The 26,697-nt window shown below is 49.8% G+C and overlaps 2 protein-coding genes across 21 annotated transcripts in view; both read left to right on the top strand.

Moving 5' to 3' along the window:
* The window catches only part of TNK2 (tyrosine kinase non receptor 2), a 43,533-nt gene extending 42,269 nt beyond the window's left edge, over positions 1–1,264 (top strand). For all 20 annotated transcript variants that reach the window (XM_054480453.2, XM_063661347.1, XM_063661344.1 and 17 more), the window contains one exon: positions 484–1,264. In XM_054480453.2, coding sequence (XP_054336428.1) covers positions 484–490 — 7 coding nt within the window. In that variant the 3' untranslated portion in view covers positions 491–1,264. The remainder of the gene's footprint in view (positions 1–483) is intronic.
* Positions 726–26,175, top strand: LOC129032997 (uncharacterized). The gene is made up of 7 exons (XM_054480888.2): positions 726–779; positions 999–1,217; positions 1,303–1,466; positions 3,618–4,356; positions 4,514–4,832; positions 18,222–18,386; positions 25,251–26,175. The coding sequence occupies exons 1-5, from the start codon at positions 726–728 to the stop codon at positions 4,679–4,681; spliced, it is 1,344 nt and encodes a 447-aa protein (XP_054336863.1). The 3' UTR covers positions 4,682–4,832; positions 18,222–18,386; positions 25,251–26,175.
* The last annotated feature ends 522 nt before the right edge of the window (positions 26,176–26,697 follow it).

Here is a 26,697-nt window from a genome sequence, read left to right as displayed (position 1 = left end):
CCCGTACTGTCTCGGGTGGTTCTTACTGATTTGCACCTGGGACGCAGGCACTCGGTGTCACCTGTCTGTCACTGTCTCGGGTGGTTCTTACTGATTTGCACCTGGGACGCAGGCACTCAGTGTCACCTGTCTGTCCCATTCTGTCTCGGGTGGTTCTTAGTGATTTGCACCTGGGACGCAGGCACCTGGTGTCACCTGTCTGTCACTGTCTCGGGTGGTTCTTACTGATTTGGACCCACATGGGCTTGGGCTCTAGCCTACCTGTCTTCTTCGGATTCTCTAATACGCAGGAGTGCTCTTCTGTTAGTTTACTCAGTTTATTAAAGTACAGAGAAAGGACATCCAGGATGATAAATTTTACAGTCCTTGCCGGGGACTGCCAGCTTCCAATGGTGTTGCCTGGCACCAGTGTGGCCCCTGGTACCCGCCCCACTGAACTTTCTGTAAACTGTTTAACTGTGCTGGTGGTTTCCCATTCTGTAGGCGCTGAGATGCGTCTGGAGAGCCAGAGGGCCTGCCTGAAGGAATCACCTGAGCCTGTCCGTCCACCAGGAGTGGGGAGATGCCCCCATCCAGTCCTGGAGGACCCGCTGCTCCCTGCTGCTCCCAGGGATGGAGCAAGGCCAAGGCTGCGGGAGGCCGGGAGCCCTGCCCTGCCCTGCCCATTCCTCCCGCACCAGCGCTGTCCCTGCACACTTTGGTTCAGCCCTGGTGCCCCAGCCAAGATGCGGAAGGAGCCCGGTGAAGACAGGCCTGGGGGCTGCCCCAGCAGGCTCTGGGTATGACCTGCCTCTGGCCCTGGTCCTGGGTGGGGCCTGTGGCTGGAGTAATGCCCCCAGGCCCTGCCCTGGGTGACAGACTGGGAGGAAACCAGGCTGGACCTGGGCAGGCGGGATGTGTTGGCCACAGAGAGAGACGGAGCAGCACCCGGTGGGACCTCCTAGGACTGGGCCTTTGTCCAGGGGGCCCCTGGCAGCAGTTGGGGTGTCGGGCCTCAGGATCTTGTGCTTGGAAATAGCCTGAGGTGGCTCAGGAAGCGGAGAAAGGGCGCCAGACCATTCTCTGGCGGGGACCAGGGCCCAAGGCCCCAGGGCTGGAAGGAGACCAAGGGGCAGCCGCCCTGGAGGGACATCAGTGCTTCCTCTTCCACCCAATCCCCCTGCGTGGTTCCACGTTTTCCCACCAGCCTGTCGGCAAAGTTGCTGCTCTGGCATTCGGTACCTGCTTCTTCCAGAGAAATAAAGTTAGTTTCTATTTTATGTTACTTACTTGTGCCCGCCTGTTTCTTTGCCTGTTGGTCAGCAAGCTCCAGGCCCCAAGCGAGGCTCCCCAGGCCGCCAGCATCTGCTCCGGGCAGCAGGCCTTGTAGCACCACCTGGAGGCAGCGGGAGGGCGTACAGGCCTGGACACCGGGAGGCCTCTTCCCTCACAAGGCCGGCAGTGGGGCCGGAGTCCCCGCCGGTCTGGTCAGTGACTTTCACAGTGCCTGGATTTCACTTGCCGCGTGGACTTTTGTAAGGCAGGATATATACTGCAGGAGAGAGTACAGCAACTCAGTTAAATAGAACCAAGCCAGAAATGTTAGCAACAAGGAACCCTTCAATACGTTAGGTATTTTAATTGCTTTTCTGAATAACTCATATGTTCACACGGTTCAAAATTGAAAAGGCACTGAAGAGTGTACAGTGAAATGACTGGGGAACAGCCCAGAAAGGTCTGTATCACCCACCCCGGCCGTCCACTTCCCCAGCGCAGAGAGGCCTGGATCACCCACACCGGCTGGGCTTTCCCATTCTTTCGGGTTGCGTGGATGTACGGGTGTACCATAACCTACTTAACTGGGTTCCTTTTGATGAAGGGCAATTTTAGTCGTATCCAGTCCTTTGCAATTACAACCATTGCCTCAGTAAATTGTGTATGTGGGCTGTTTTTCAAAAACTCGCACATCAATCTGAAAGATGAGTTCCCAGCAGTGGGACTCCTAGGTCAAAGAGTGTGTGCCATGGCGGTGGGTGGTGCTGAACCTGCCCTCAGTGGAGGGACATTCTCAGTTGTCACACCACCTGTGCAAGGGAGCTTTCCATGTGTTAAGGAGTTTTCTGATCTTTGCCAGACTGACTGGTAGAAAATAGTGTTTCTATAGTTTTATTATGCATTTCTATTACGAATAAACTCAAAAATAAGTTGAGCCATTTGTATTTCCTTTTTAATGAGTTGCCTATTAATATCCTTGGCCCATTACAAAATGTTAGATTATTCATCGGTTTCTTACTGCTTTCTAGGAAATTACTGGATCAATCAAGGAAACCAGCTCTTTGAGCTTCACATATGATCATGTGAACTTTAGGAAAAGAGGTGAATCATAAGAAAGTTAAGAAAGTTAAGCTTAATGACTTGGGCTTACTGAAAACAAAACAGAGGCAGTTCAGGACGAGTCTGGGCCACGTGTGTGTCTATGGCTATAGGATGGCCTTCGTGGGTAGGCCCCGAGGCTCAGAAGCTCTGAGGCCTGGGAGCTTTGCATATGCCGTTTGCAAAGGCAGGAATTTATTTTAACTGTGATTTAAAATACCTAGTCAAATATATCACAAAAGGGAACAAGTTTTTTTTTTTTTTTTTTTGAGACAGTCTTGCTCTGTCGCCCAGGCTGGAGTGCAGTGGTGCAATCTGGGCTCACTGCAAGCTCTGCCTCCCGGGTTCAAGTGATTCTCCTGCCTCCACCTCCTGAGTAGCTGGGACCACAGGCGCATGCCACTGCACCCGACTAATTTTTGAATTTTTAGTAGAGATGGGGTTTCACCATATTGGTCAGGCTGGTCTTGAACTCCTGACCTCATGATCCGCCCGCCTCAGCCTCCCGAAGTGCTGGGATTACAGGCGTGAGCCACTGCGCCCGGCGAGAGCAAGTTCATATTAAGTGAGCGTTGAACATTGCTGTTAGACCTGGATTTCATTCTTAGCTCTGTTTCATCTTAGAAATGTTATTTAACCTTTCTGAGTCTGTAAACTGATAGAGTAATTTCTGCTTTATAGAAGGGTTGTGAGGACTGACTGAGGTTGTGAAGGTAAAACATTTTGCTTAGAGTATGGTCAGTACCCACTAAACAGTAGTTATTATAAATGTTATTTCCCCGTGTTCCTGCCTGTTTCTGTTAATTAATAGCTTACATTATACACTGACCACACTCTGCGCATAGAATTGTGTTTTACTTTTCTCATTTTCCCTCTTTTTTTCAGAAACGGTTAATTCTTTTGCTCACAATTATCCTATTTATAGATCATAGGTGTTTTTACTTCATTTTAAAAAACATCAATTTTTTGTAAGCAATCCAGACGTATGTATGCTTTACAAGCATTTAAAAATCTGTTTCAGAGCCAACACATCCAGAAAGATTTCTGCAGGGGGCAGAGGATGTCAAAGCAGCTCGAGGTTTCTCAGGGGAGGAGGGAACCCAGTGTACTTTTCCTGCCAGACACACAGTTCCCTAAACCCTGGGTTTCCTGCTATGTTTTTCTTGCTTCTAATCGGCCTGCCAGCTTTTCCAGCATCTCCTGGGTTTACTGAAAAGATCTTAAGTTGGAAGTTGAAACGCTGACCCAGGTGTGTTTGCCAACAGGCAGAATCAACAACAGGGAGACTCAACAACGGGGAGAATCAACAACGGGGAGAATCAACACCACGGAGAATCAACAACGGGGAGAATCAACAACACGGAGAATCAACAACGGGGAGAATCAACAACGGGGAGACTCAACAACGGGGAGACAACAACGGGGAGACTCAACAACGGGGAGAATCAACAACGGGGAGAATCAACACCACGGAGAATCAACACCACGGAGAATCAACAACGGGGAGAATCAACAACGGGGAGAATCAACAACACGGAGAATCAACAACGGGGAGAATCAACAACGGGGAGAATCAACAACACGGAGAATCAACAACGGGGAGAATCAACAACGGGGAGAATCAACAACACGGAGAATCAACAACGGGGAGAATCAACAACGGGGAGAATCAACAACACGGAGAATCAACAACGGGGAGAATCAACAACGGGGAGAATCAACAACACGGAGAATCAACAACGGGGAGAATCAACAACACGGAGAATCAACTCAGTGGGGAGGTGTCGGCTGCTTTTTGTGTGTCGAGCCCTGATGAGGAAACACAAGCCAAGTAGAAACAGTCCGTGCCCCAGAGGGGTTCGCAGCCTTTGGGGGACTGTGACAGCATCACAGCAGGACGAGTGCTCTGTGATCCTCACGCACCAGGTGTCTCGGGAGCAGAGGAGGTGGCTCCGCACAAGGCCACGTGGCGCCGATGTGACGGGGGAGGACGGCGAACGCCAGGTAGGCGAGGGGACGGAAGCCAGCTTGTCCCAGGCACCGGCGTCGGCAAGGCCGGAGCGCGCCCTTTTGTTGCTTTGGGGGTGGGTTAGAGGCGGCTCTCGCGATGCTGGCGCGTGAGGCTGCTGCTGTGGGACGCTGAGTTCTTTCGACTTTGCAGACGAAGGGAGACAGCGGCAAGAGCCGGAGGGGTGGTGGGGCTGCGTCCGCGCGTTCCAGCGGGACGGGCCTGCCTCACAGTGGCTGGCGGCTCCACTGCGGCCGCGAAAGGAGGAAAGACCTAGCGCGTGGCTCTCGCTGCACGCTGCGGACGAAAAGGTGTCCTTAATTCGAAGCAAGTTAATTTGTACAGAAACTAGATTTGGAGATTGGAGGAACCTCCGACTGCTGGAGTCTTTGTCGAGAGCAAGGGTTCTCGAAGGCCAGTCCAGGGCCGCTGCCGGTCTAGAGTCAAGTTTTCAGCCACCTGAGGTGAAATGGTAAGAACTGCAGGACCGAGCTTTTCTTAAAATGAAATAGATTCCGCTTCAAGGACGGTCTCTATTCGGATGTTTCTGTCTTCCTGAGTTCTTGGTATTGAAATGGCTGTTGCTGCGTCGTGGCGGTGGTGGCGGCGTTAGGCGGTAACCGTGTCCCCCGTGCCCTGTGAGGATGCCCCTCGGCCATTCCTGCTGCTTGAATGGCCCCGAAGTCGGTCTTGAGCGCCCGGGGCCGGGGCGCGTTCGTGTTAGGCAGCGCCCCCTGTTGGCAAAATGTGGCTTCGCGGCCCCTCCGGCTCAATTTCAGAGTGGGAGGGATGAGATCGTGTATTCATTGCCCAGTAAATCAATTAATTCCAAATCTGCGGGCTCGAGCCCATGGGTGCTTAAAGGGAGTCAGCCCAGGGAAGCTTGGAGGGGAAGGAACCGGGTCGCCCGCCATCTGGAGCCAAACGGGGACCAGCTGGGATCTAAGGTCAGAAAAGGAGACGGGTGGGGGGCTCTGAAAAAGGCCACGCCTGCACCTGGGCCGGAAGCCTGCGGCTCTGGGCTAGCTGGAGAGGAGCTGAGGGCTGGGAGAGCGGGCAGTCACTCTCCAGCAGAAGTCCTGGCGTCACACCACTCCATCTGGGAAGCCTCAGCTCCACTGTATTTACAAAAATGTTTTTAGAATTGTTGTACATGCTCTTTGTTGAATGCACCATTCAGAAGAGCGCAGTGAGAAAATTAAACACCCAGAAAGCCGCTTAAAATGTTGATATATTTTCTTCCACTTTTTTTCTGTGCACATGTATGTTACGTGTATTACGGTTTTATAAAATAAGGTCATGCAGCATGCAGGGTTTTCTTAAGGTTTATTTTTGTCTTTATTTTATTTGGTTTTGTTTTGTTTGAATCAAGGTCTCACTCTGTCACCCAGGGTGAGTGCCGTGGCATGATCACGGTTCAGGGCGGCCTGGAATTCCTGGACTCAAGCGATCTTCCCACTTAAGCCTCCCAACCAGCTGGGGTGACTGGCGTGCCCCACCACACCCGGCTAATTTATTTTATTTTTTTATTTTTAGTAGAGATGAGGTCTCACTGTGTTGCCCAGGCTGGTCTCCAATTTCTGGACTCAAGCGATCCTCCTGCCTCAGCCTCCCAAAGTGGGGGGATTATAGGTGTGAGCCACTGTGCCTGGCCAGTTTTCTGTATCTTTAAATTCATCTTCTCAAAAAATATTTAAACACTGCCTAGTTTTTATTCTGTGGATAGACTCCAGTTAACACATTTTGTTAATGTTTTTTATCTTGTAACTGTTCATTTATTTAGAGACAAGGTGTCCCTCTGTCTCCCAGGCTGGAGTGCAGTGGCTCCAGCTCAGCTCACCGTACCTTGACCCTCCAGGCTCAAGGGATCCTCCCACCTCAGCCTCCCAAGCCATGAGGACTACAGGCACGCGCCACTATACCCACAGCATTTTGTTCTTTTTTTTCTTTTTTCTGTAGAGATGAGGTCCCACTATGTTGCCCAGGCTGCTCTCGAACTCCTGGGCTCAAGTGATCTGACCACCTCGGCCTCCCCGAAGTGTTGAGATTACAGGCGTGAGCCACCGCACCCAGCTGTAACAAATTGTTTTAATAAATAGTGCTAAAAGGTTTTCCAGAAATGTTTGGCTCTCTTACTAAAATAAAACATATGTTTTGAGTTTTTTCATGAAAGAAAATGTACTATATATATATATATATATTTTTTTTTTTTTTGAGACAGAGTTTCAGTCTGTCACCCAGGCTGGCGTGCAGTGGCTGGATCTCGGCTCACTGCAACCTCCGCCTCCCGGGTGCAAGCGATTCTCCTGCCTCAGCCTCCCATGTAGCTGGAATTACAGGCACACACCACCACGCCCAGCCGACTTTTTTGTATTTTTAGGAGAGATGGGGTTTCACCATGTTGACCAGGCTGGTCCTGAACTCCTGACCTCAGGTGATCCACCTATCTCAGCCTCCCAGAGTGCTGGGATTACCGGCGTGAGCCACCATGCCTGGCCATATATGTTTTTAAAGAAAGGACTTATGTTCTGGACATGTATTTTAAAATATTTATGTAAAATTTTTATATGTATGTTTATATAAAATATATATTATATATATTGAGATGGAGTCTCACTCTGTCACTCAGGCCGGAGTGCAATGGTGCGCTCTCGGCCCACCAGAACCTCTGCTTCCCGGGTTCAAGCGATCCTCCTGCCTCAGCCTCTGAGTAGCTGGGGCGACAGGCAGGCGCCACCACGCCCGGCTAATTTTTGTATTTTTAGTAGAGACGGGGTTTCACTCTGTTGGCCAGGCTGGTCTCACAAATTCCTGACCTCAGGTGACCCGTCCGCCTCGGCCTCCCAAAGTGCTGGGATTACAGGCGTGAGACACCGTGCCCAGAGGATTTTTATTTTATTTTATTATTTTATTTCATTTTTATTTATTTTATTTTTAGAGATGAGGTCTCACTATATTGCCCAGGTTGGTCTTGAACTCTTGAGCTCAAGCAGTCCTCCCACCACGGCCTCCCAGAGTGCTGGGATTCCAGGCTTGAGCCACCGCGCCCGGCCAAAATGCAGTGATTGTTTTAATGGAAGACATATTGTCTGCAATGGCAAATCACTGGGTCACCAGTCCCATGTCCTCCCCTGCCAGTATCAGAGAGGGCCCTGGAGCAGTGAGCATCCCTGAGCCGGGGTGGGCTCTGGAAGGACTCAGCCTGCAGGGAGCCCCCGTACTCCCTTCCCTTCTTGGCCTGCCAGCCACCCACCCTGCTCACCCTCTCTCCCTTGGAACCTCAGGGCTCATCATGGCCTTGGGAGTGAGGAGAACTGATCAGAGGAAAAGCGGTGTCAGGCCTAACCCGGGTTGGAGGTGGCGGCGCTACAGGCTTGAGCTTCTTTCAGAGGCCCAGGCAGCACTGTGTTTGGGGGAGTGGTTTGGCTGCCGGAAGTCCTGGGGTTAGGAGCACTGTGTCTTGTCTGATAACGATGCTGTTTAACCGCAGCCTAGTCTGCAGGCAAGAAAGCTAACAGCTTCCTCTGTCTAATGTGCATTTATTTTTCTTTGTCTCAGTTACATACTTCCCATTTGGAATAATTCTAATTCCTTTCTCTACTAGAAGTTTTCTTGTTGTTTTTGAGACAGGGTCTTGCTCAGTTGCCCAGGCTGGAGTGCAGTGGCACAATCTGGGCTCAGTGCAACCTTTGCCTCCCGGGCTCAGGTGATTCTCCCACCTTAGCCTCCCAAGTAGCTGGGACTACAGGCGGGCGCCGCCACGCCCGGCTAATTTTTTGTAGAGACAGGATTTCACCATGTTGCTCAGTCTGGTCTGGAACTCCTGGGCTCAAGCAATCCACCTGCCTCGGCCTCCCAAAGTGCTAGGATAACAGCCGTGAACGACCACACCCAGGCATTTTTTTTTTTTTAATTAAAACGATTTTTTTTTCCTGGAAGCTTCTGAGGTCGAAAAAGGAAAAAAGAAAAATAAAATTCTGCCCCCTCATAGAAGTTTTAAAATTTCAAATAATGTCGTATGTCTAAGTATATTATTCATCCATTCATCAACACACATTTTCTGCTTTCTATTGTGTACCTGGCACTGTACCGGGAGCCAGAGGTGCAGTGATGAGCAAAGTAGGAATAGGTTAGCAGGTATGGAGGGGCTTGACATCACACAAGCTATCGTTCCAACTGTCAGCCCCGTGCCAAAATAGAAGAATGGCTTTTTTCCCCCAAATAAATGTTTACCTTCTTTGCCAAAAGAACATTCTCATTATAGAGCTTCTGGATAATCTCTCTCTCAGATAACCTCCCTCTCAGAGTGTTTCCCGGGAACTCCACCCAAGATGCTGCCCTAGTGTCATGCAAAAGAGAACGACGGAAACCTTCAGCTCATCCTGGCTCTTGAATCCAATCACTGTTGAACAGCTTGGGGCTTCTCTCCTGTTGTGTGTATGTTTTTTAATGTGCTCACTTTATTATAGATTTGTAAATATTGAGCACATGTGCCAAAATACTCTGTCATTCCTGTTTGGTTGGTTATAGAGGTAGTTCCCATTTTTCTTCTATTATTCTTATTGCCAAAAAAACCTCATAGTGCTAAGTCTATTACTATTGAATCATCCCCTCTCAGTGCTTAGCATTTACTCTGGTGCAGTCCTTGAAAAAATCACAGTTAGCCATTATGCTTTTTTTAAAAAAAAAAAAAAAATACAGAATCTCTCTCTCTTGCCCAGACTGGAGTGCAGTGGTGCAATCTTGGCCCACTGCAGCTTCTGCCTCGCGGGTTCATGTGATTCTCCTGCCTCAGCCTCCTGAGTAGGTGGGATTCCAGGCAGGTGCCACCACGCCTGGCTAATTTTTGTATTTTTAGTAGAGACAGGGTTTCACTATGTTGGCCAGGCTGGTCTTGAACTCCTGACCTCAAGTGATCCACCCGTCTCAGCCTCCCAAAGTGCTGGGATTTCAGGTGTGAACCACTGCGCGTGGGCCCATTATGCTATTTGAGCAAAAGATTTGTTAAGCACACCTCTACACTCCTCCCTGCTTCCCTCCCTCCCTCCCTCCCTTCTTCCTTCCTTCCTCCCTCCCTTCTTCCTTCCTCCCTCCCTCCCTCCCTCCCTTCCTTCCTCTCTCCCTTCTTCCTTCCTCCCTCCCTCCCTCCCTTCCTTCCTCCCTCCCTCCCTTCCTTCCCTCCCTTCTCTCTCTCTCTCCTTCCTGCCTTCCTTCTTTCCTTCCTTCCCTCCCTTCTCTCTCCTTCCTTCCTTCTTTCTTTCCTTCCCTCCCTCCCTTCCTCCCTCCCTTCTTCCTCCCTTCCTTCCCTCCCTTCTCTCTCTCTTCCTCCCTCCCTCCCTTCCTTCATTCCTTCCTTCCTTCCCTCCCTTCTCTCTCTCTCCTTCCTTCCTTCTTCCTTCCTTCCCTCCCTTCTCTCTCTCTTCTTCCTTCCCTCCTTCCCTCCCTTCTCTCTCTCTCCTTCTTCCCTCCCTTCCTTCCTTCCTTCCTTCCTTCCCTTCTCTCTCTCTTCTTCCTTCACTCCTTCCCTCCCTTCTCTCTCTCCTTCTTCCCTCCCTTCCTTCATTCCTTCCTTCCTTCCCTCCCTTCTCTCTCTCTTCTTCCTTCCCTCCTTCCCTCCCTTCTCTCTCTCTCTCCTTCCTGCCTTCCTTCCTTCTTTCCTTCCTTCCCTCCCTTCTCTCTCCTTCCTTCCTTCTTTCTTTCCTTCCCTCCCTCCCTTCCTTCCTTCTTTCCTTCCTTCCTTCGTTCCCTCCCTCCCTTCTCTTTCCTTCCTTTCTTCCTTCCCTCCCTTCTCTCTCTCTCCTTCCTTCCCTCCCTCCCTTCTCTCTCCTTCCTTCCTTCCTTTCCTTCCTTCTTTTCCTTCCTTCCTCCCTTCCTTTTCTTCTTTCTGATAGGGTGTTGCTATTCTTGAGTAACTGGATCTACAGGCACGCACCACTGCACCTGGCTCAAGAACTTTCTTCTTACACTGTACATATTTTGGTAAAAATGAAATCCTAATGAAGCTTCTAAAAGCCTTATTGTACTTAGTTTTACTTAAATATAGAAAGTTCAGGAAAGCAGGTATTTCTGCCACTGGTTGTGTGACCTTAGGCAGGCCCCTGTTTTCCCTGGGCCTGAGTTTCACAGACTGTAAAGGAGGAGATCGGGCCCCTCCCCAGCTCTGGCGTTCTGTCCCAGGAAGGAGAAGGCCGATGGCGGAGGCTGATGCTTTGGCCCTTCCCAGAGCTGCCTCTGCTATCTGTGCCTCTCTTCTTTTCTCTCTCATCTTCCCTTGCTAAAGGCCCTGGGTTGGGCCCCAGCTCTGCTACTTGTGTGCAACTTCGTTCTAGCCTTTTATTTTATTTTATTTATTTTTTGAGACGGAGTCTCGCTCTGTCGCCCAGGCTGGAATGCAATGGCACGATCTCGGCTCACTGCAACCTCTGCCTCCCGGGTTCAGGCGATTCTCCTGCCTCAGCCTCCTGAGCACCTGGGATTAGAGTTGTGAGCCGCTGCGCCCGGCTAATTTTGTATTTTTAGTAGAGACGGGATTTCTCCATGTTGGTCAGACTGGTCTCAAACTCCAAACCTCAGGTGATCCGCCCGCCTCGGCCTCCCAAAGTGCTGGGATTACAGGCATGTGCCACCACGCCTGGCTAATTTTGTATTTTTAGTAGATATGGGATTTCTTCATATTGGCCAGGCTGGTCTTAAACTCCTGACCTCAAGTGACCCACCTGCCTCGGCCCCCCAAAGTGCTGGGATTCCAGGCGTGAGCCACCGCGCCCGGCCCATTCTAGCCTTTTAATCTCTCAATGGCATCAGTTTCCTCATCTTGAAATGGGGTTGAGAAATTGTGAGGAATTCGATGTGTCAGAACTTCCAGCTGCGAGACCTTATTTCCTGTTCACTTTTGCCTCTTCCCTGCAGACCAAGTTGGAGGTGCGTCCTCCGTCTGCCAGACCTCCTCTTGTGCCTCTTGCTGTATGCAGAGCGTCGTGATGACAGTAAGAGAGAAACCACCAGTCCCCTCCTGGCGGGAGCTTGCCTCTGGGTGGGAGGGCTCATAGAGGAGGCAGTTGAGGAAATTCGTAATGGTTGTGGGGCAGGGGTGGGGGTGAGGGGAGGCAGGCACAGCCAGACTGTGAGCCAGGCAGGACTGGGCAGATTTGGACATGGGTGGCCTCAGTGGCAGCAGCATCAAGGGTTCTGGGACCAAAGCCACTTGGTTTGGTGCTGGTCTCAGTGCCCTCCACGCACGTCCTCCAAACCGAGGAGGCCTCGGGGCTGCCTGTGGAGGTCATGGCCTGTGGCCCATTCTCGTCTTGTGCCTCTCGGCGAGTTTTCTATTTGGGTTGTTGTATTTTTCAGTTCTAAAATTTTCATATTTCTTTTTAATATTTCATGTATCTGCCAAGATGATGTATCTTTTTGTTCACTTCAGTAGTGTTTGTTCTTACTTCTTGGAGCATGGTTATAACAGCTGCTTAACGTCTGTGATATTCCAACACCTGCCTCATCTTGGGATTGGCCTCGGTTGCTTGTCTTTCTCCTTGTGAGATGTGAGTTCTGTGGTTCTTTGTGCATTGAGTAGTTTTGGATTTTGTATCTTAGACTTTGTGAAGATGATGTTATGAGATTCTGGGTCTTGTTTAAAGCCTGCAGAGAATGTTATTTTTGTTTGGCAACGGGTTGGTTTTAGCAGGTAGTTGACTTAGGCTGAGACCCCAAGTTCCAGTCTGCCTCCTGTGAGGGGCGTCTCCAATGTCAGTTCAGTTTTCAAGTCTTTGTATTTTGCGGTCGAGATCCGTCCCAGACGTGCACAAACCAGTGGCCAGTCTGGGACTGGGGTGATAATCTACCCACGGTTCAGTTCTCAGGGCCTTCGGTGTGCAATTTACAGTCCATGCCTGTGCCGTCGAGGGATGGGCCCAGGAGCTCGGATCCAGCTTTATGGGATTCCTGCCCCGAGCCACCTCCTTCTCTTCAGTCTCTGTGACACTTTCTGGCTTTGGGGCCACCCCACCCCACCCTCATTCCCCCACCCTTTCTGGCTTGAAGGCCTGGGCTTCAGCTTCCCTGCTCCACCACACGCTTCGTGAGACTGCAGCTGCCTCTGCAGCCGAACAAAGAGAAGATGGAACGAGAAAAAAAAGCCAAGGGGAATTTCCTCCATACTTTTGGAAGCACAGATCCTCTGGTCAGAGAGAAGAGTTCTCTGTGCCTGTCCAGCTGCTGTGGTGGGTTTGCTGTAAACTAGGTACCCATTGACTGATGCCAACTATGGGATGCCTTGTGGGTCATCCAGAGGGCAGACGTGGGCCTGAAACTGAAAACTGTGATCACAGCCTGTAACCCCTTGCCACCTGCTGGAATGTAAGCTCCAAAGAGGACACGCCTTCATTGCTTTGTTCTTCGATGTATCTCCAAGTGCCTAAAACAGCACCTGGCACATGGTGGGCACTAAATAGGTATTTGCTGAGCTTGGTGAACTATCATTTCTGGTAATAGGAGCCTCTGCCATTTACTCTGTACAGAGGCTCTAAACCTATGAAACTCAGTATTCCCTTTCTAGGACAAATATTTTACAACACCTTTACTATACTGAAATGAAATTCCAAAGGTAATATAATCTGTCCACATACCGTGTTTAAACATCAGCGTACTGTCAGTCATAGATTTGGGGTGTGCCTTACTATACTGAAATGAAATTCCAAAGGTAATATAATCTGTCCACATACCATGTTTAAACATCAGCGTACTGTCGATCTCAGATTTGGGGTGTGCCACCCACACCAGTCATCCAGGACCAAGACCCTTCCTCCAGCTGCGGGAGTGTCGGCTGCTCACAGCTCACAGCTGAGGCCCAAGAGAGCCACATTTTTGTCCCTGGGGGGAGGGGAAGCACACATCCAGTGACCGGTCAAGTCTCCACTCTGGCATCAATTTGGGACATCTCTGAAGGCCACCCCAGGCCTGAGCCCTGAGGGACCAGCTGCATCCTCTGCTATGACTATATCACAGCTCCACTTCTCCCTCTGCCCGATCCTGTATTATCTGCCCCTCACAGGTGTTTTTGAGAGCACGCCCTCATTCACTACAGGCACACAAATCTCCCTCTCAGAGTGTTTCCTGGGGAACTCGACCCAAGATGAGGCCCTAAGTGTTGTACAAAAGAGAGATAAGAGGCCGGGGGTCGTGGCTCAGCCTGTAATCCCAGCTCTTTGGGAGGCTGAGGTGGGCACATGACTTGGGAGGTCAGGAGTTTGAGACCAGCCTGGCTGACACGGTGAAACCGCGTCTCTACTAAAAATACAAAAATTAGCCCAGCGTGATGGCGCGTGCCTGTAATCCCAGCTACTTGGGAGGCTGAGGCAGGAGAATCACTTGAACCTGGGAGGCAGAGGTTGCAGTGAACCGAGATCACTCCATTGCACTCCAGCCTGGGTGGCAGAGCAAGACTCAAAAAAAAAAAAAAAAAAAAGGAGAGATAAGAGAAGCGTAGTTTATAACAAATGTGTTCTCTGCACACACACTTAGGCGTGACTACACTAGGACCTCATAGCATGAGTTTCTCAGGTCCCCCCTCAGACCAACTGGACGGGAGTCTGCACTTTGACAAGTTCCGCAGGCATTTGTGTGCACAGTGGCGCGAGAAGCATTTCTCTAAGATGTTACAAGGGTCAGATGCTTGTGCCTAAGTGACTGCTGTGACACACGAGGGCTGACGCACGAGTCACGGCCACTCAGATACCACACGCGGCAGGTGCCACCAGTGATAAGATTTCCACGTCGGTGAACAACTGTTGGTAAAGTGCCAAACAAAACACGATATGAAACTTTCTCAACTTACACAGTAGTTGCATTCCCGGAAAATTCAGTTTGTCTTAAAATTGTTCGCAAAACTATTTTGTCACGTAGGATCCGTGACATTTCCTCATGGTGCATCACTGCCCCACGCACTGCAGGAGGCCCTGCCCTTCAAGCCAGCAGCCCTTGGCTCGGTGACAACAGAAAACACCCCCAGAGCTTCCCACACTGTCCACTAGGGGTCATCACTATCCTCACTGAGAATGACTGGTCTACCAGAGGGAACCCTGTGCTTAGAACTTGACGTGGTATTACACGAATCCTCCTGACAAGCATAAGAAGTCTTATATTCTCTCTCATTAGCTAAGAAAACGAAGTTCAGAGACGTTCAGCAGTTTGTCCAGGGTCACACAGCTAGTAAGCAGGTAGCAAGCAAGACCTGGACCCAGGTCTTCCTGTCATCAAAGCCCGTGTTTGCCACAACGTGTGCTTTCCAGGTGTTTGTAGGTAATCAAGAGTTGCATGGTCCCAAGGCCGTGGCCAGGTTTATTTATTTATTTATTTTTTTATTTTTATTTTTATTTTTATTTTTGAGGTGGAATCTCGCACTCTTGCCCGGGCTGGAGTGCAATGGTGCAATCTCAGCTCACTGCAACCTCTGTCTCCCACGTTCAAGCGATTCTCCTGCCTCAGTCTCCTGAGTAGCTAGGATTACAGGCGCCTGCCACCATGCCCGGCTAATTTTTAGTATTTTTTAATAGAGTAGTTTCACTATGTTGGCCAGGCTGGTCTCGAACTCCTGACCTCGTGATCCGCCCACTTCGGCCTCCCAAAGTGCTGGGATTACAAGTATAAGCCACTGTGGCTGGCCTATTTTTTATTTTTATTTTTTGAGACAGAGTCTTGCTTTGTTGCCCAGGCTGAGTGAAATGGCACCATCTCAGCTCCACTGCAATCTGCGCCTCCCAAGTTCAAGTGATTCTCCTGCCTCAGCCTCCCCAGTAGCTGGGATTACAGGCATGCGCCATCACGCTGGACTAATTTTTGTATTTTTAGTAGAGATGGGGGTTTTGCCATGTTGGCCAGGCGGGTCTCGAACTCCTGGCCTCAGGTGATCCACCTGCCTCAGCCTCCCAAAGTGCTGGGATTCCAGGCGTGAGCCACCGAGCCCGGCAGCCCATAAGTTTTAAGAAGCTCTCCACGGAGTTGTCATGAGTACCCAGGACTGAGAGCCTTGAGCGAAGCTTTGCAGCGCGCCGGGCTGGGCAGGTGCAGGCGGGGCGGACCCCGAGGCTCGGAGGCGGGGGCTGCGCTGGGAGGGGAGCGCGTCCTCCGCGGGCCGGGGTGGGGCCTCCCTGTCTGCGCGCGCCCCCTGCCGGCGGCACCCGGCCCCGTGGCTTCAGCGCGTCGGTCCTGGCTGGAGCTGAGCGTGGCTGGAGAACAAATCCACAGCCAAGTGCGCGTCCGGCTCCTCCGGGAAGCAGTGGTGAGATGGGGATTAAACTCCCCAGGGTTCTATTAGGGGAGGGGACTGTGTGAGAGAAAATAAGGAGGGAGCCAGAGAAGCTGGGAGAGCCTTCAGACGGCCATGCAAGTCTGAACCTGCGTGAAGGAACGAAGGAGGGAGGGTGGAGGGGAGCGCCCCAGACCCGCCCTGTGCCTTCCCACCCCTGCCGCAGCCAGCCGCTGCCCTCCCACCCCTGCCCTCCCACCCCGGCCTTCCTAGCCCTGCCGCTGCCAGCCGCTGCTTGGGGCTGCCCCGGGAGGCCCGGCCTCAGTGCACACCATGCTCAGGGCTTCCAAGGGCTGCAGCTGGGCCTTGGAGTGACGGAAGGTCCCTTCGTCTCTGTGGCCACCTCACCAGTGTCATGGCTTGGAACGTGGGCTTTCGTCAAGACCGCCTGGGCATACCCCACTCCTGCCTGGGTATAGGACGGCGAACAACTTTCTCACCCTTCTCGAGCCTCGGTTTTCTCTTCTGTATCATAGACATCAAAAGCATTTGCCACAAAGAGCGGTCACAATGCTAAGTGCTTGGCATGTGGTACAGACTCAATCATTCTTAGCTGTTGTTATTCGTGTCAGAGGCGTGTGAACCAGAGCAACTGCATCTTGAATGGGAACTGGGTAACATGAGGCCGAAACCTACTGGGCTGCGTTCCCAGATGGTTAGGCATTCTAAGTCACAGGATGAGATAGGAGGTTGGCCCAAGATACAGGTCATAAAGACCTTGCTGATAAAACAGGTTGCAGTAAAGAAACCGGCTCAATCCCACCAAAACCAAGATGGCCATGAGAATGACCTCTGGGCGTCCTCATTGCTACACGCCCACCAGCACAGTTTACAAATGCCATGGCAACATCAGGAAGTTCCCTACATGGTCTAGCAAGGGCTGCATGGATAGTCCACCCCTTGTTTAGCATATCATCAAGAGAGAGCCGTAAAAATGGGCGAAGCAGCCCTCAGGGCTCCATCTGTGGCGCAGCTATTCTTTTATGCCTCTATTTTCTTAATAAACTTGCTTTCGGGCTGGGCACGGTGGCTCACGCCTGTAATCCCAGCACTTTGAGAGGCCGGGGGGTGGGAGGGGGCGGTGTGGATCATGAGGTCAAGAGTTCGAGACCAGCCTGGCCAATATGGTGAAACCCTGTCTCTACTAAAAATACAAAAATTAGCCAGGCGTGGTGCGGGTGCCTGTAGTCCCAGCTACTCAGAAGGCTGAGGCGGGTGAATGGCTTGAACCTGGGAGGCGGAGGTTGCAGTGAGCCGAGATCACGCTACTGCACTCCAGCCTCGGCAACAGAGCGACCCTGTCTCGAAATAAAAACAAACAAACAAACAAAAAAATAAACTTGCTTTCACTTTACAGACTCACCCTGAATTCTTTCTTGCACAAGATCCTAGAACCCTCTCTTGGGATCTAGATCGAGACCCCTTCCTTGTAACATTAGGACTTTTCAAGTATTCCCATGTTATCTGAAAGAGTGTAAAGATACAGTCTATTCCAGAAGGAAATCTTTCTTGTAAATCCATCAAATATTTACATGTTCAGAGCTGCCTTCCCGCATGATGGGGACGCTGGGGATTCTTTCTGCTCTACCCTAGCTTTTCCCTCCCTCCTCCATATCCAAGGGGTCCTGGAGGCCCTTCCATCCACCCAGGACCTTGGCTGTGTCCAAGCTCCCTCTTCCTGGAGCAGACGAGAAGACTTTAGGGGCCATGGTGGAGGGGAGAGGGTGAAAGAAAATGGCCCTCAGAAAGGCACAGCCACAAAACCAGCGCACCTTTGTTTTGCCATCATTGGTGGCCTCACGACTCTGGTGCACTATTATGCTGAGAGCATCTCTATTTCCCCTCCATTTTCATAAAGATACCCCCACCCCCAGGAAGGGTGTGGAGGCCAAGTCGGTGGGCTGTAGTGTTGCCTGTGGATGAGCAGGAGAAGCGCCGGGGAGGGTGTGGCCTGGTCCGGCTTGGAGGTGGGGGAGGCGCTGTGCAGGGCTGCTCCTGGGAGCCTGCAGAGGTGGTCTCAGGGCAAACCGAAGGTGGGGCGTCTGGGGCGGGGGTGATCAGGGAGGAAGCCCCTCCTTGGTCCCAGGGAGCAAGACCCAGGCCTGAACCGAGGCACCAACAGGAAGTGCCAGGGTTTGTGACAGGCTGGAAGGAAGAGAAGAGGGCAGCGCAGGCCAGCCCAGGACAGCCGGGACTGCTCTCCTCCGGGTGTGTGGGCAGATCAGGCACGTCACCGGTGGGGCCCCGCACCTAGCGCCAGCCCCAGCTAGACCCATCACTGGCCTGTGCCTTCTTTTCTCCCCGGGACAGGCTTGGCCGTGGTCATTCCAGAGTGGCCCAGAGGCGGTGAGACCCTGGGGCAAGTCCTTGCTCCACAGCCCAGACTTCCTCCCTGTCCTCCAGGTGACCCCATCATCTCTGCTGACCCACATTCCGCAAGCCGAGTGACCAATGCACAAAACCTCCCCAGGGAGAGCAGAGACCAGGCCACACTCCGAAATGGAAACCGAGCCCAGAGGGGTGTGGCTGATAACCTGGGCAACCTCTTTTTCTGCCCAGGTGCCAAGAGAGGAGCGAGGCCCAGGGCAAGGGTCAGAAGAGGGCAGGCAGAGGGAGTGGACACCACACAGATGGGGAAAGATTTCCCACTAGACAGGAAGCTCCATGAGGGCAGAGACCAGGTTTATCTCCCGTACCCACAGCCTGGCAAGTAACAGACACACAGTAAGTACTCATGAGCCACCGCGCCCGGTCCCCTTGTCTGATCTTGGTGATCTTGGCGGGGAAAATTATATACTTGCCCAGTGGGAAGATGTTTTGATCTAAAACTGCTTAATGATTTTTGTGCCACTCTCTGTCATTCGATTCTGAAGTTTAGTTGCAGCCTAGCCTGGGAGGTCTCGTCCCACAGCCTCAATGGGGAGGCAGAGTCACCCACTGGCTATTTTTCCAGCCTCAGCAGACATCTCTATAACTGCTGTCACACTTTTGCTAATTTTACTGAAAGATGCAACAAAATCCCTGGGAATAAGCTGTGATGTGAGCTGCCTTCAGCTTCTGATACGATTCCTCCTTCGAAGACACGTACCAGCCCCCGCATGGGACTTTGCTGGTCACTTCATATTCCACTGGAGGCCACTGCCGAGGTCTGCAGGAAGCCCGTGGGTCTTGAAGAGCTAAACTGAAAGGTTAGCCAACTCCAGAGACTGACCTTCTCGGAAGAGTCTGATCACTTTTCTCGTTTCTTAAGGAGTGGTTAGTAACATAGGCAAAGCCAGAATTTCCCATAGCTGGCTAGGGAGGGAAAGACAATTTTTGTCCTAGTTACATTTGCCAAAGCAAAACAAAATAACAAAGCATAACTGTTCTCCACTGTCCACAGCTTCCATAATCGATCTGCACGGCCAGACCTCCTGGGTCCCCTACCCTGGGCCCTGCTCCCTCACAGGCCAGGGTGTCTGCAGGAGGGCCTCCATTCTAGGTTGAGATCCAGTGCTTTCCTGTGGTCCAGGATTATTGCTATTTCCATTTCTTTTTTTTTTTTTAGGTAAAAAATTGTTATTTAACCATGCTGCATATATACAACAATATCAATATATACAACTTGAACAAATACAATTTATACATAAGGTACAATGAAAGCGTGGTTTTGAAATTGATGCAGCTGACTTACTATTCACTTTGTAATTTTGGCCAGTATACAGTATTGCAGTAATACTGCTGAAGTTATTAATTATTTAAATTAGTTAGATTACAGCATAAGTTTAAGGGCACTAGAAAATCCATGTTTTCCCAGCCTGGGCAACATGGTAAAAATGCATCTCTACAAAAAATACAAAAATTGGCCTGATGTTGTGATGCATGCCTGTAGTCCCAGGTACTTGGGGGACTGAGGCAGGAGCACTGCTTGAACCTCAGGAGGTTGAAGCTGCAGTGAGTGGGGATCGCACAACTGCACTGTAGCCTGGGTGATAAAGTGAGAACAAGAAAGAAAGAAAGAGAGAGAAAGAGGGAGGGAGGGAGGAAGGAGAAAGAAAGAAAGAAAAAGAAAGGAAGAAAGGAAGGAAGGAAGAGAAAGAAAGGAAACAAAGAAAGAGAGGGAGAAAGAGAGAGGGAAGGAGGAAGGGAGGAAGGTGAAAGAAAGAAAGAGAAAGAAAGAAAAAGAAAGATCTATGTTTTCTTCCATTCTTCTAGGTTTTTTGTTTTTGTTTTTGTTGAGACAGAGTTTTGATCTTGTTGCCTAGGCTGGAGTGTAGTGGCGCGATCTCGGCTCACTGCAACCTCTGCCTCCTGGGTTCAAGCGATTCTCCTTCCTCAGCCTCCCAGGTAGCTGGGATTACAGGCATGCATGCCTGGCTAATTTTGTAATTGTAGTAGAGACAGGGTTTCACCATGTTGGTCAGGCTGGTCTTGAACTCCTGACCTCAGGTGATCCACCCACCTTGCCCTCCCAAGATGCTAGGATTACAGGCATGAGCCACTGCACCTGGCCTCTCTTCGTATTTTTAAGAACAAGGAATAATTAAAAAGAAAACAAATGTGTACATTAGGAAATTGAGCAGACACTGGCTTACTTAAACGTAAACTCTAACCATTCTTTAATTCACAGCCCTGTAGGAAAGAGGACTTTCCTTGAGATTAGAGTGAAGGGGAAAGATATTAAAAACAGACTAAAAAGAAACAGAAGCAAAGCAAAAAAAGAGAAAAAAAGCCCAAACCATAATCATGGTTTTAAAAATATGTTACAGATGAAGTAGCACCACCCCCTACCACAAAGTCACCTTAAATTTTTGCTGCAAAAAAATTCCCCTTTCTCCAGAAAGTGAATGAAATAGCATATGGAATGGATTCCATTCATGGGGCAAGTGTGTGATGCAACCTCCTCGCCTTATTACATTTCTGCTTTACAATAATCTAAACACAAACAGAGAATACGATTATATTTTAACACCCTAACTATTGGTATATGTAACATAAGGATTCTTAAAGAACACACTGTAAACCAGTAACTCTACCAAGCCTCCTTTTTTAGTAGAGACGGGGTTTCACCATGTTGGCCAGGCTGGTCTCGAGCTCTTGACCTTGAGATCCTCCTGCCTCAGCCTCCCACAGTGCTGGGATTACAGGCGTGAGCCATCGCGCCCGGCCCAAACTTTCTTTAAGATCTCGGTCTTTCCCTGTGGTTCCTCTTGCAAACTGATATATTTTCCTTCAGTTTCCAAGCGTTCTCACCACTTTCCCTCAAGTTCTCTGCGAAGTTGCTCTGCTCTTTTCCTCCTTTCTTCCAGTTCCATATGAGATTCTTCAAGAAGTTTCTCTTGTTCCTTGGCTTTGGCCAACAAATCAACACCACCAACAATTACCTTCTTCTCCAGGGCAGAGAACTTTTCTGGCAAAGACTGATGCTCTTGTTGGGTTTGAAGATCTTTTTTCCTGTTTCTCGAATTTAGCTGCAGCCTTGTTTCTTCTTCTTCCACATCAAGCTTTGTTTCAAGTGCCTTTCTCTCCGCATCCGCTGTCGCCAGCGTTTCAACCGTCTTCTCTGGGGAGACTTTATTTTTTCCCTTTTTTTCATTTTCTCTTCATCTTCTCCAATCTTACCCTCTTCATTGTCATCTCCATCTGACCCACTGACATCACAGCCTGATATTTCTTCCCCTTCTGTGAGCTTCTTTTTCAGGTCTTCTATCTCTTTCTGAAATTGATGAAGCAAAGCATCCTTCAGATCTCCATTAATTCTAGCTTTATTTTTAATACTTTTTTTTTGAGACAGTCTTGCTCGGTTGCCTAGGCTGGAGTGCAGTGGCGCGATATCAGCTCGCTCCAACCTCCGCCTCCTGGGTTCTAAGCCATCCTCCTGCCTCAGCCTCCTGAGTAGCTGGGATGGCAGGTGCCCACCACCATGCTTGGCTAATTTTGTATTTTTAGTAGAGACGGGGTTTTACCATGTTGGTCAGGCTGCTCTCCAGCTCCTGACCTTGTGATCCAACCCCCTCGGCCTTCCAGAGTGCTGGGATTAAAGGCGTCAGCCACCATGTCCGGCCCCATGGAATGATTTTTAAACTACTGAAGTATAAAATGATTTTTTTTAATTTATTGATCGGCATCATGACCCCCTCCCGTGCCAGGCAGACCACCCTGCTCGGGTGCAGCCCAGTGACGCTGGGCGCATGGAAGAGCTTGCCAGGGACTCTGTGCGCAGGCGCACCCTTGGTTTTTCTGCCTGTTTCCCACTAGCTGTTTTTTTTTTTTTTTTTTGAGACAGGGTCTGACTCTGTTCCCCAGGCTGGAGTGCAGTGCCGCGATCTCGGCTCAAGCAGTCTTCCCAGGTCAGCCTCCAAACCCACTAGTTTGTTTGTTTGTTTGAAACGGAGTCTTACTCTGTCGCCAGGCTGGAGTGCAGTGGTGCGATCTCAGCTCACTGTAACCTCTGCCTCCCTGCCTCAGCCTCCCGAGTAGCTGGGACTACAGGTGCCCACCACCACGCCCAACTAATTTTTTGTATTTTTAGTAGAGACAAGGTTTTGCCATGTTGGCCAGGATGGTCTTGATCTCTTGACCTCGTGATCTGCCCGCCTCGGCCTCCCAAAGTGCTGGGATTACAGTGTGAGCCACCACGCCCAGTCTGTTATTTAACATTTTAAAAGGAGAGGATAAAGAAAAACAACAGGCTGAGTGCGGTGGCTCATACCTGTAATCCCAGCACTTTGAGAGGCCGAGGCAGGCGGATCACCTGAGGTCAAGAGTTCGAGACCAGCCTCCCCAACATGACGAAACCCCGTCTCTACTAAAAATACAAAAAATTAGCTGGGCGTGGTGGCAGGCGTCTGTAGTCCCAGCTGCTTGGGAGGCTGAGGCAGGAGAATTGCTTGAACCAGGGAGGTGGAGGTTGCAGTGAGCAGAGATTGCGTCACTGCACTCCAGCCTGGGCGACAAGAGTGAAACTCCATCAAAAAAAAAAAAAAAAAGAAAAGAAAAAGGAAAGGAACACATTATAGGGAAAGGAAAATATTTGCAACAAATCTGACAAAAGTGTCCCTATCAGTATCAGTATTTAATGAAAACACTCACCTAGATTGATAAGAAAAATATTAAGATCCTAACTGGATGGACTTGTTTATACAATTGACTATGAGACACACACACGCACACGCACACTCACACACACACGCACTCACGCACACACACACGTACACAGACACGCACGCGCACACACACGTACACACAGACGCATGCACACTCACACACACGCACGCACCCTCACACACACACACCCCCAGGAAAAATAACTATTTAACTCTCAAAAGTGGTAAAAAAAAATACATTAAAATACATGGAATGATTTTTTTTTTTTTTTTTAGACAGAGTCTTGCTCTTGCCACCCAGGCTGGAGTACGATGGCTTAATCTCGGCTCACTGCAACCTCTGCCTCCCGGGTTCAAGCGATTCTCCTGCCTCAGCCTCCTGAATAGCTGGGATTACAGGCGCTCACCACCATGCCCGGCTAATTTTTGTATTTTTAGTACAGATGGGGTTTCACCATGTTGGCCAAGTTGGTCTTGAACTCCTGACCTCAAGTGATCCGCCCACCTTGGCCTCCTGAAGTGCTGAGATTATAGGCATGAGCCACCGTGCCTGGCCCCATGGAATGATTTTTAAACTACTGAACTATAAAATGATTTTTAAAAATACTTCCCAATGCTTGCAAAGATTTGGTGAAAGTGGCACTTTCATACATTTCTAGGTGCAATTTTTTTTTTTTTTTTTTTTTTTGAGACAGGGTCTCACTCTGTCACCCAGGCTGGAGTGCAGTGGTGCCATCATGGCTCACTACAACCTCCACCTCCTGGGCTCAAGCCATCCTCCCGCCTCAGCCTCCTGAGTAGCTGGGACTACAGGCACTTGCCACGATGTCCGGCTAATGTTTTTATAGCGACAGGGTTTCACCGTGTTGCCCCAGGCTGGTCTCAAGCACCTGGGCTCAAGCAATCTGCCCACCTCTGCTTCCCAAAGGGCTAGGATTACAGGTGTGAGTCACTGTGCCCAATTGAGGTGCAAATTTTTGAAAAGTAATTTGGTAATGTGTGTTAAGAGCCACCAAGGATTTCTACACATTGATGCAGTAATACTACTTCTGGGAATCTATCCTAAGGAAATACTAAAAGAGAAGGAAAAGTTGTAGGCATAGTTTCCATGGCAACTATTTAGAGTAGTGAAACAAGCAAACCAAGCAAAAACAATATATCTAAATATTCAACAACAAGGGAAAAGTTGGCTGGGCGCGGTGGCTCACACCTGTAATCCCAGCACTTTGAGAGGCTGAGGCGGGCGGATCATCTGAGGTTGAGAGTTTGAGACCAGCCTGACCAACATGGAGAAACCCCGTCTCTACCAAAAAAGTACAAAATTAGCTGGGCGTGGTGGCGGGTGCCTGTAATCTCAGCTACTCCGGAGGCTGAGGCAGGAGAATTGCTTGAACCCAGGAGCCGGAGGTTGCAGTGAGCCGAGATTGCGCCATTGCATTCCAGCCTGGGCAACAAGAGAGAAACTCTGTCTAAAAAATAATAATAATAAGGGAAAAATTTGTTAAATTATGGTATAACTACTTGATGAAGCTCTTCCCTTAAAATTAAAGACACATAGTAATATTAAACATGTTTAATATAGCAAATAAAACAACAGACTACAAAATTGTATCTACAGTGTGGTTTCAGCTATGTTAAAATATATATGTAGATGAGAAAATTAGGAGCAAAAAATCATTAAGTTTACCTATGGAGAAGGAGGGTTATATGTGATTTTCTAGTATACGTGATTTTATTTTATTATTTATTTATTTTTCTTTTTTCTTTTTTTTTTTTTTTTTTTTGAGATGAAGTTGCGCTCTTGTCCCCCAAGCTGGAGTACAATGGCTTAATCTTGGCTCACTGCAACTTCTGCCTCCCAGGTTCAAGCGATTCTCCTGCCTCAGCCTCCCGAGTAGCTGGGATTACAGGCACCTGACACCATGCCCAGCTAATTTTTGTATTTTTAGTACAGATGGGGTTTCACCATGTTGGCCAGGCTGGTCTCGAACTCCTGACCTCAGGGGATCCTCCCACCTTGGCCTCTCAAAGTGCTGGGATTACAGGCGTGAGCCACCGCGCCCAGCCTATTTATTTATTTTTTGAAATGGAGTCTTGTTCTGTCACCCAGGCTGAAGTGCAGTGGTGCGATCTTGGTTCACCGCAACTTCTTTCTCCCAGGTTCAAGCAATTCTTCTGCCTCAGCCTCTGGAGTAGCTGGGATTACAGGCATGTGCCACCACGTCCAGCTAATTTTTGTATTTTTTGGTAGAGATGGGGTTTTGCCATGTTGGCCAGGCTGATCTTGAACTCCTGACCTCAAGTGATCCACCCGCCTTAGCCTCCCAAAGTGCTGGGATTATGGGCGTGAGCCATTGCACCTAGCCCTAATATATGTAATTTAATTATAAATTAAATGTATATAAATATATACATTTAATTATAAATTAAATATAATTAATATATGTGATTTTCTAATGTCAGATTTTAAAAAACATTTGTATATTGCTTTTTTTTTTTAAAGTAAGAACGGGAAGAATGGAGAAAGAGAGAGCGAGTGCATGTGTCTCCCGGCTGCAGGTATTTTGGACACTCCCACCCCTGCCTCATGCCGGCACTCAGCCTCAGTCCTGAAATCCTGCATACAGTGTGTGGGCTCTGGGCCCCAGCTCCTCCGCAGGAGGAGGGGAGCAGACAGGGGAAGCAGCTCCTGACAGGGAGGGCAGATGAGGGTGGAGGAGAGGACAGTGTGTCCTGGCCCTTTCGTCCACCACTGGGTTACTGCTCCACCTATTCCGATCCCACCACCCTTCAATAACCACTCACATCTGAGGATCTGATTGACTGGCCAGCGTTGCTCCTGCTCGTGCCCTCCAGATGGGAACCCGACAAGGCAGGGAGCCAGGGTCAGGCCCAGAAACCTGCCTAGAACTTCAGCATCCAGCCAACCAGCTGCACTGATGAACTGACAATCCACCCAGGGCTGGCCGGGGCCGCTTGGAGGCCCAGATCTCCTCCGCTGAAGGGCGAGGGGGAGGAGGGAGACAACTGGATGTTTGCTTCATCTCCCTCTGCCAGAGACCCCTTTCCTTTCTTGGCCTGGCTAATTTCTACCGTCTTGAAAAACTCCGCAGAGGGGCCACCTGCTGTGTGACGCCTTCCTCAATACCTGCCTCCCTCCCGGGCTGGCTCCCGCTGGGGACACTGGGAGGACAGAAACAGGCTGCAGCTTAGCAAACATGAGCTGATGGAAAAGAAAATTACTTGTTTGTGACTTCCTTGGTCTCACTTCTCCCTGGGCCCCAAATCCTCTGCACCACCCATGCTGTCTTTCAAAGAACAGCTCCTCTTTTTCTGCATCTGTTGAAATCAAGAAATAGAAATAAAGAACAGCTTCCTCAGCCCACTTAGGGAGCATGGGGAGGGGAGCAGTGTGCTGCTGCGTGAAATACTCGTTTGTTATTTGAAGCCACTTGGTTTTGGAGTCATTTGTTAGGCAGCAGCAGATGACTGACAGACAGACCCTCCTCCTTTCACGGGTGTTCTCTCAATACATCTTTTCATTCACTTCTAACCCTGTCATGCCTTCAGCTTTTCAGACTGGAAAAACACAGGTGTAAACATAACAGTCAAAACAACCAGCTCTTACTGAACACCTGCCTGTGGGACACACTTCTAATCACGCACCGTTTGAGTTAATCCTGCAGCCATCCTGTGAGAGAGTCCTGTGGTTCCCATTTTACAGATGGGAAAACACACACAGATGTTAACTCATTTGAATGTGGAGAGAGAAGTTAGAACGGCAGAAACAACTGTGGTGACTGCAGGGGTTCTTGTTTCGGCTCTGCCATGTGACTCTGGACAAGCCATTTCACACCTCCAGGCCTCAGTTTATTTTTATTTATTTATTATTTTTATTTTTACTTATTATTTTTTGAGACAGAGTCTTACTCTGTCACCCAGGCTGGAGG

Source organism: Pongo pygmaeus, chromosome 2, assembly GCF_028885625.2.
Source record: "Pongo pygmaeus isolate AG05252 chromosome 2, NHGRI_mPonPyg2-v2.0_pri, whole genome shotgun sequence".
Classification (NCBI taxonomy): domain Eukaryota; kingdom Metazoa; phylum Chordata; class Mammalia; order Primates; family Hominidae; genus Pongo; species Pongo pygmaeus.
Note: the sequence above shows the minus strand (reverse complement) of the source record. Positions and strands in the feature narration are given on the sequence as shown.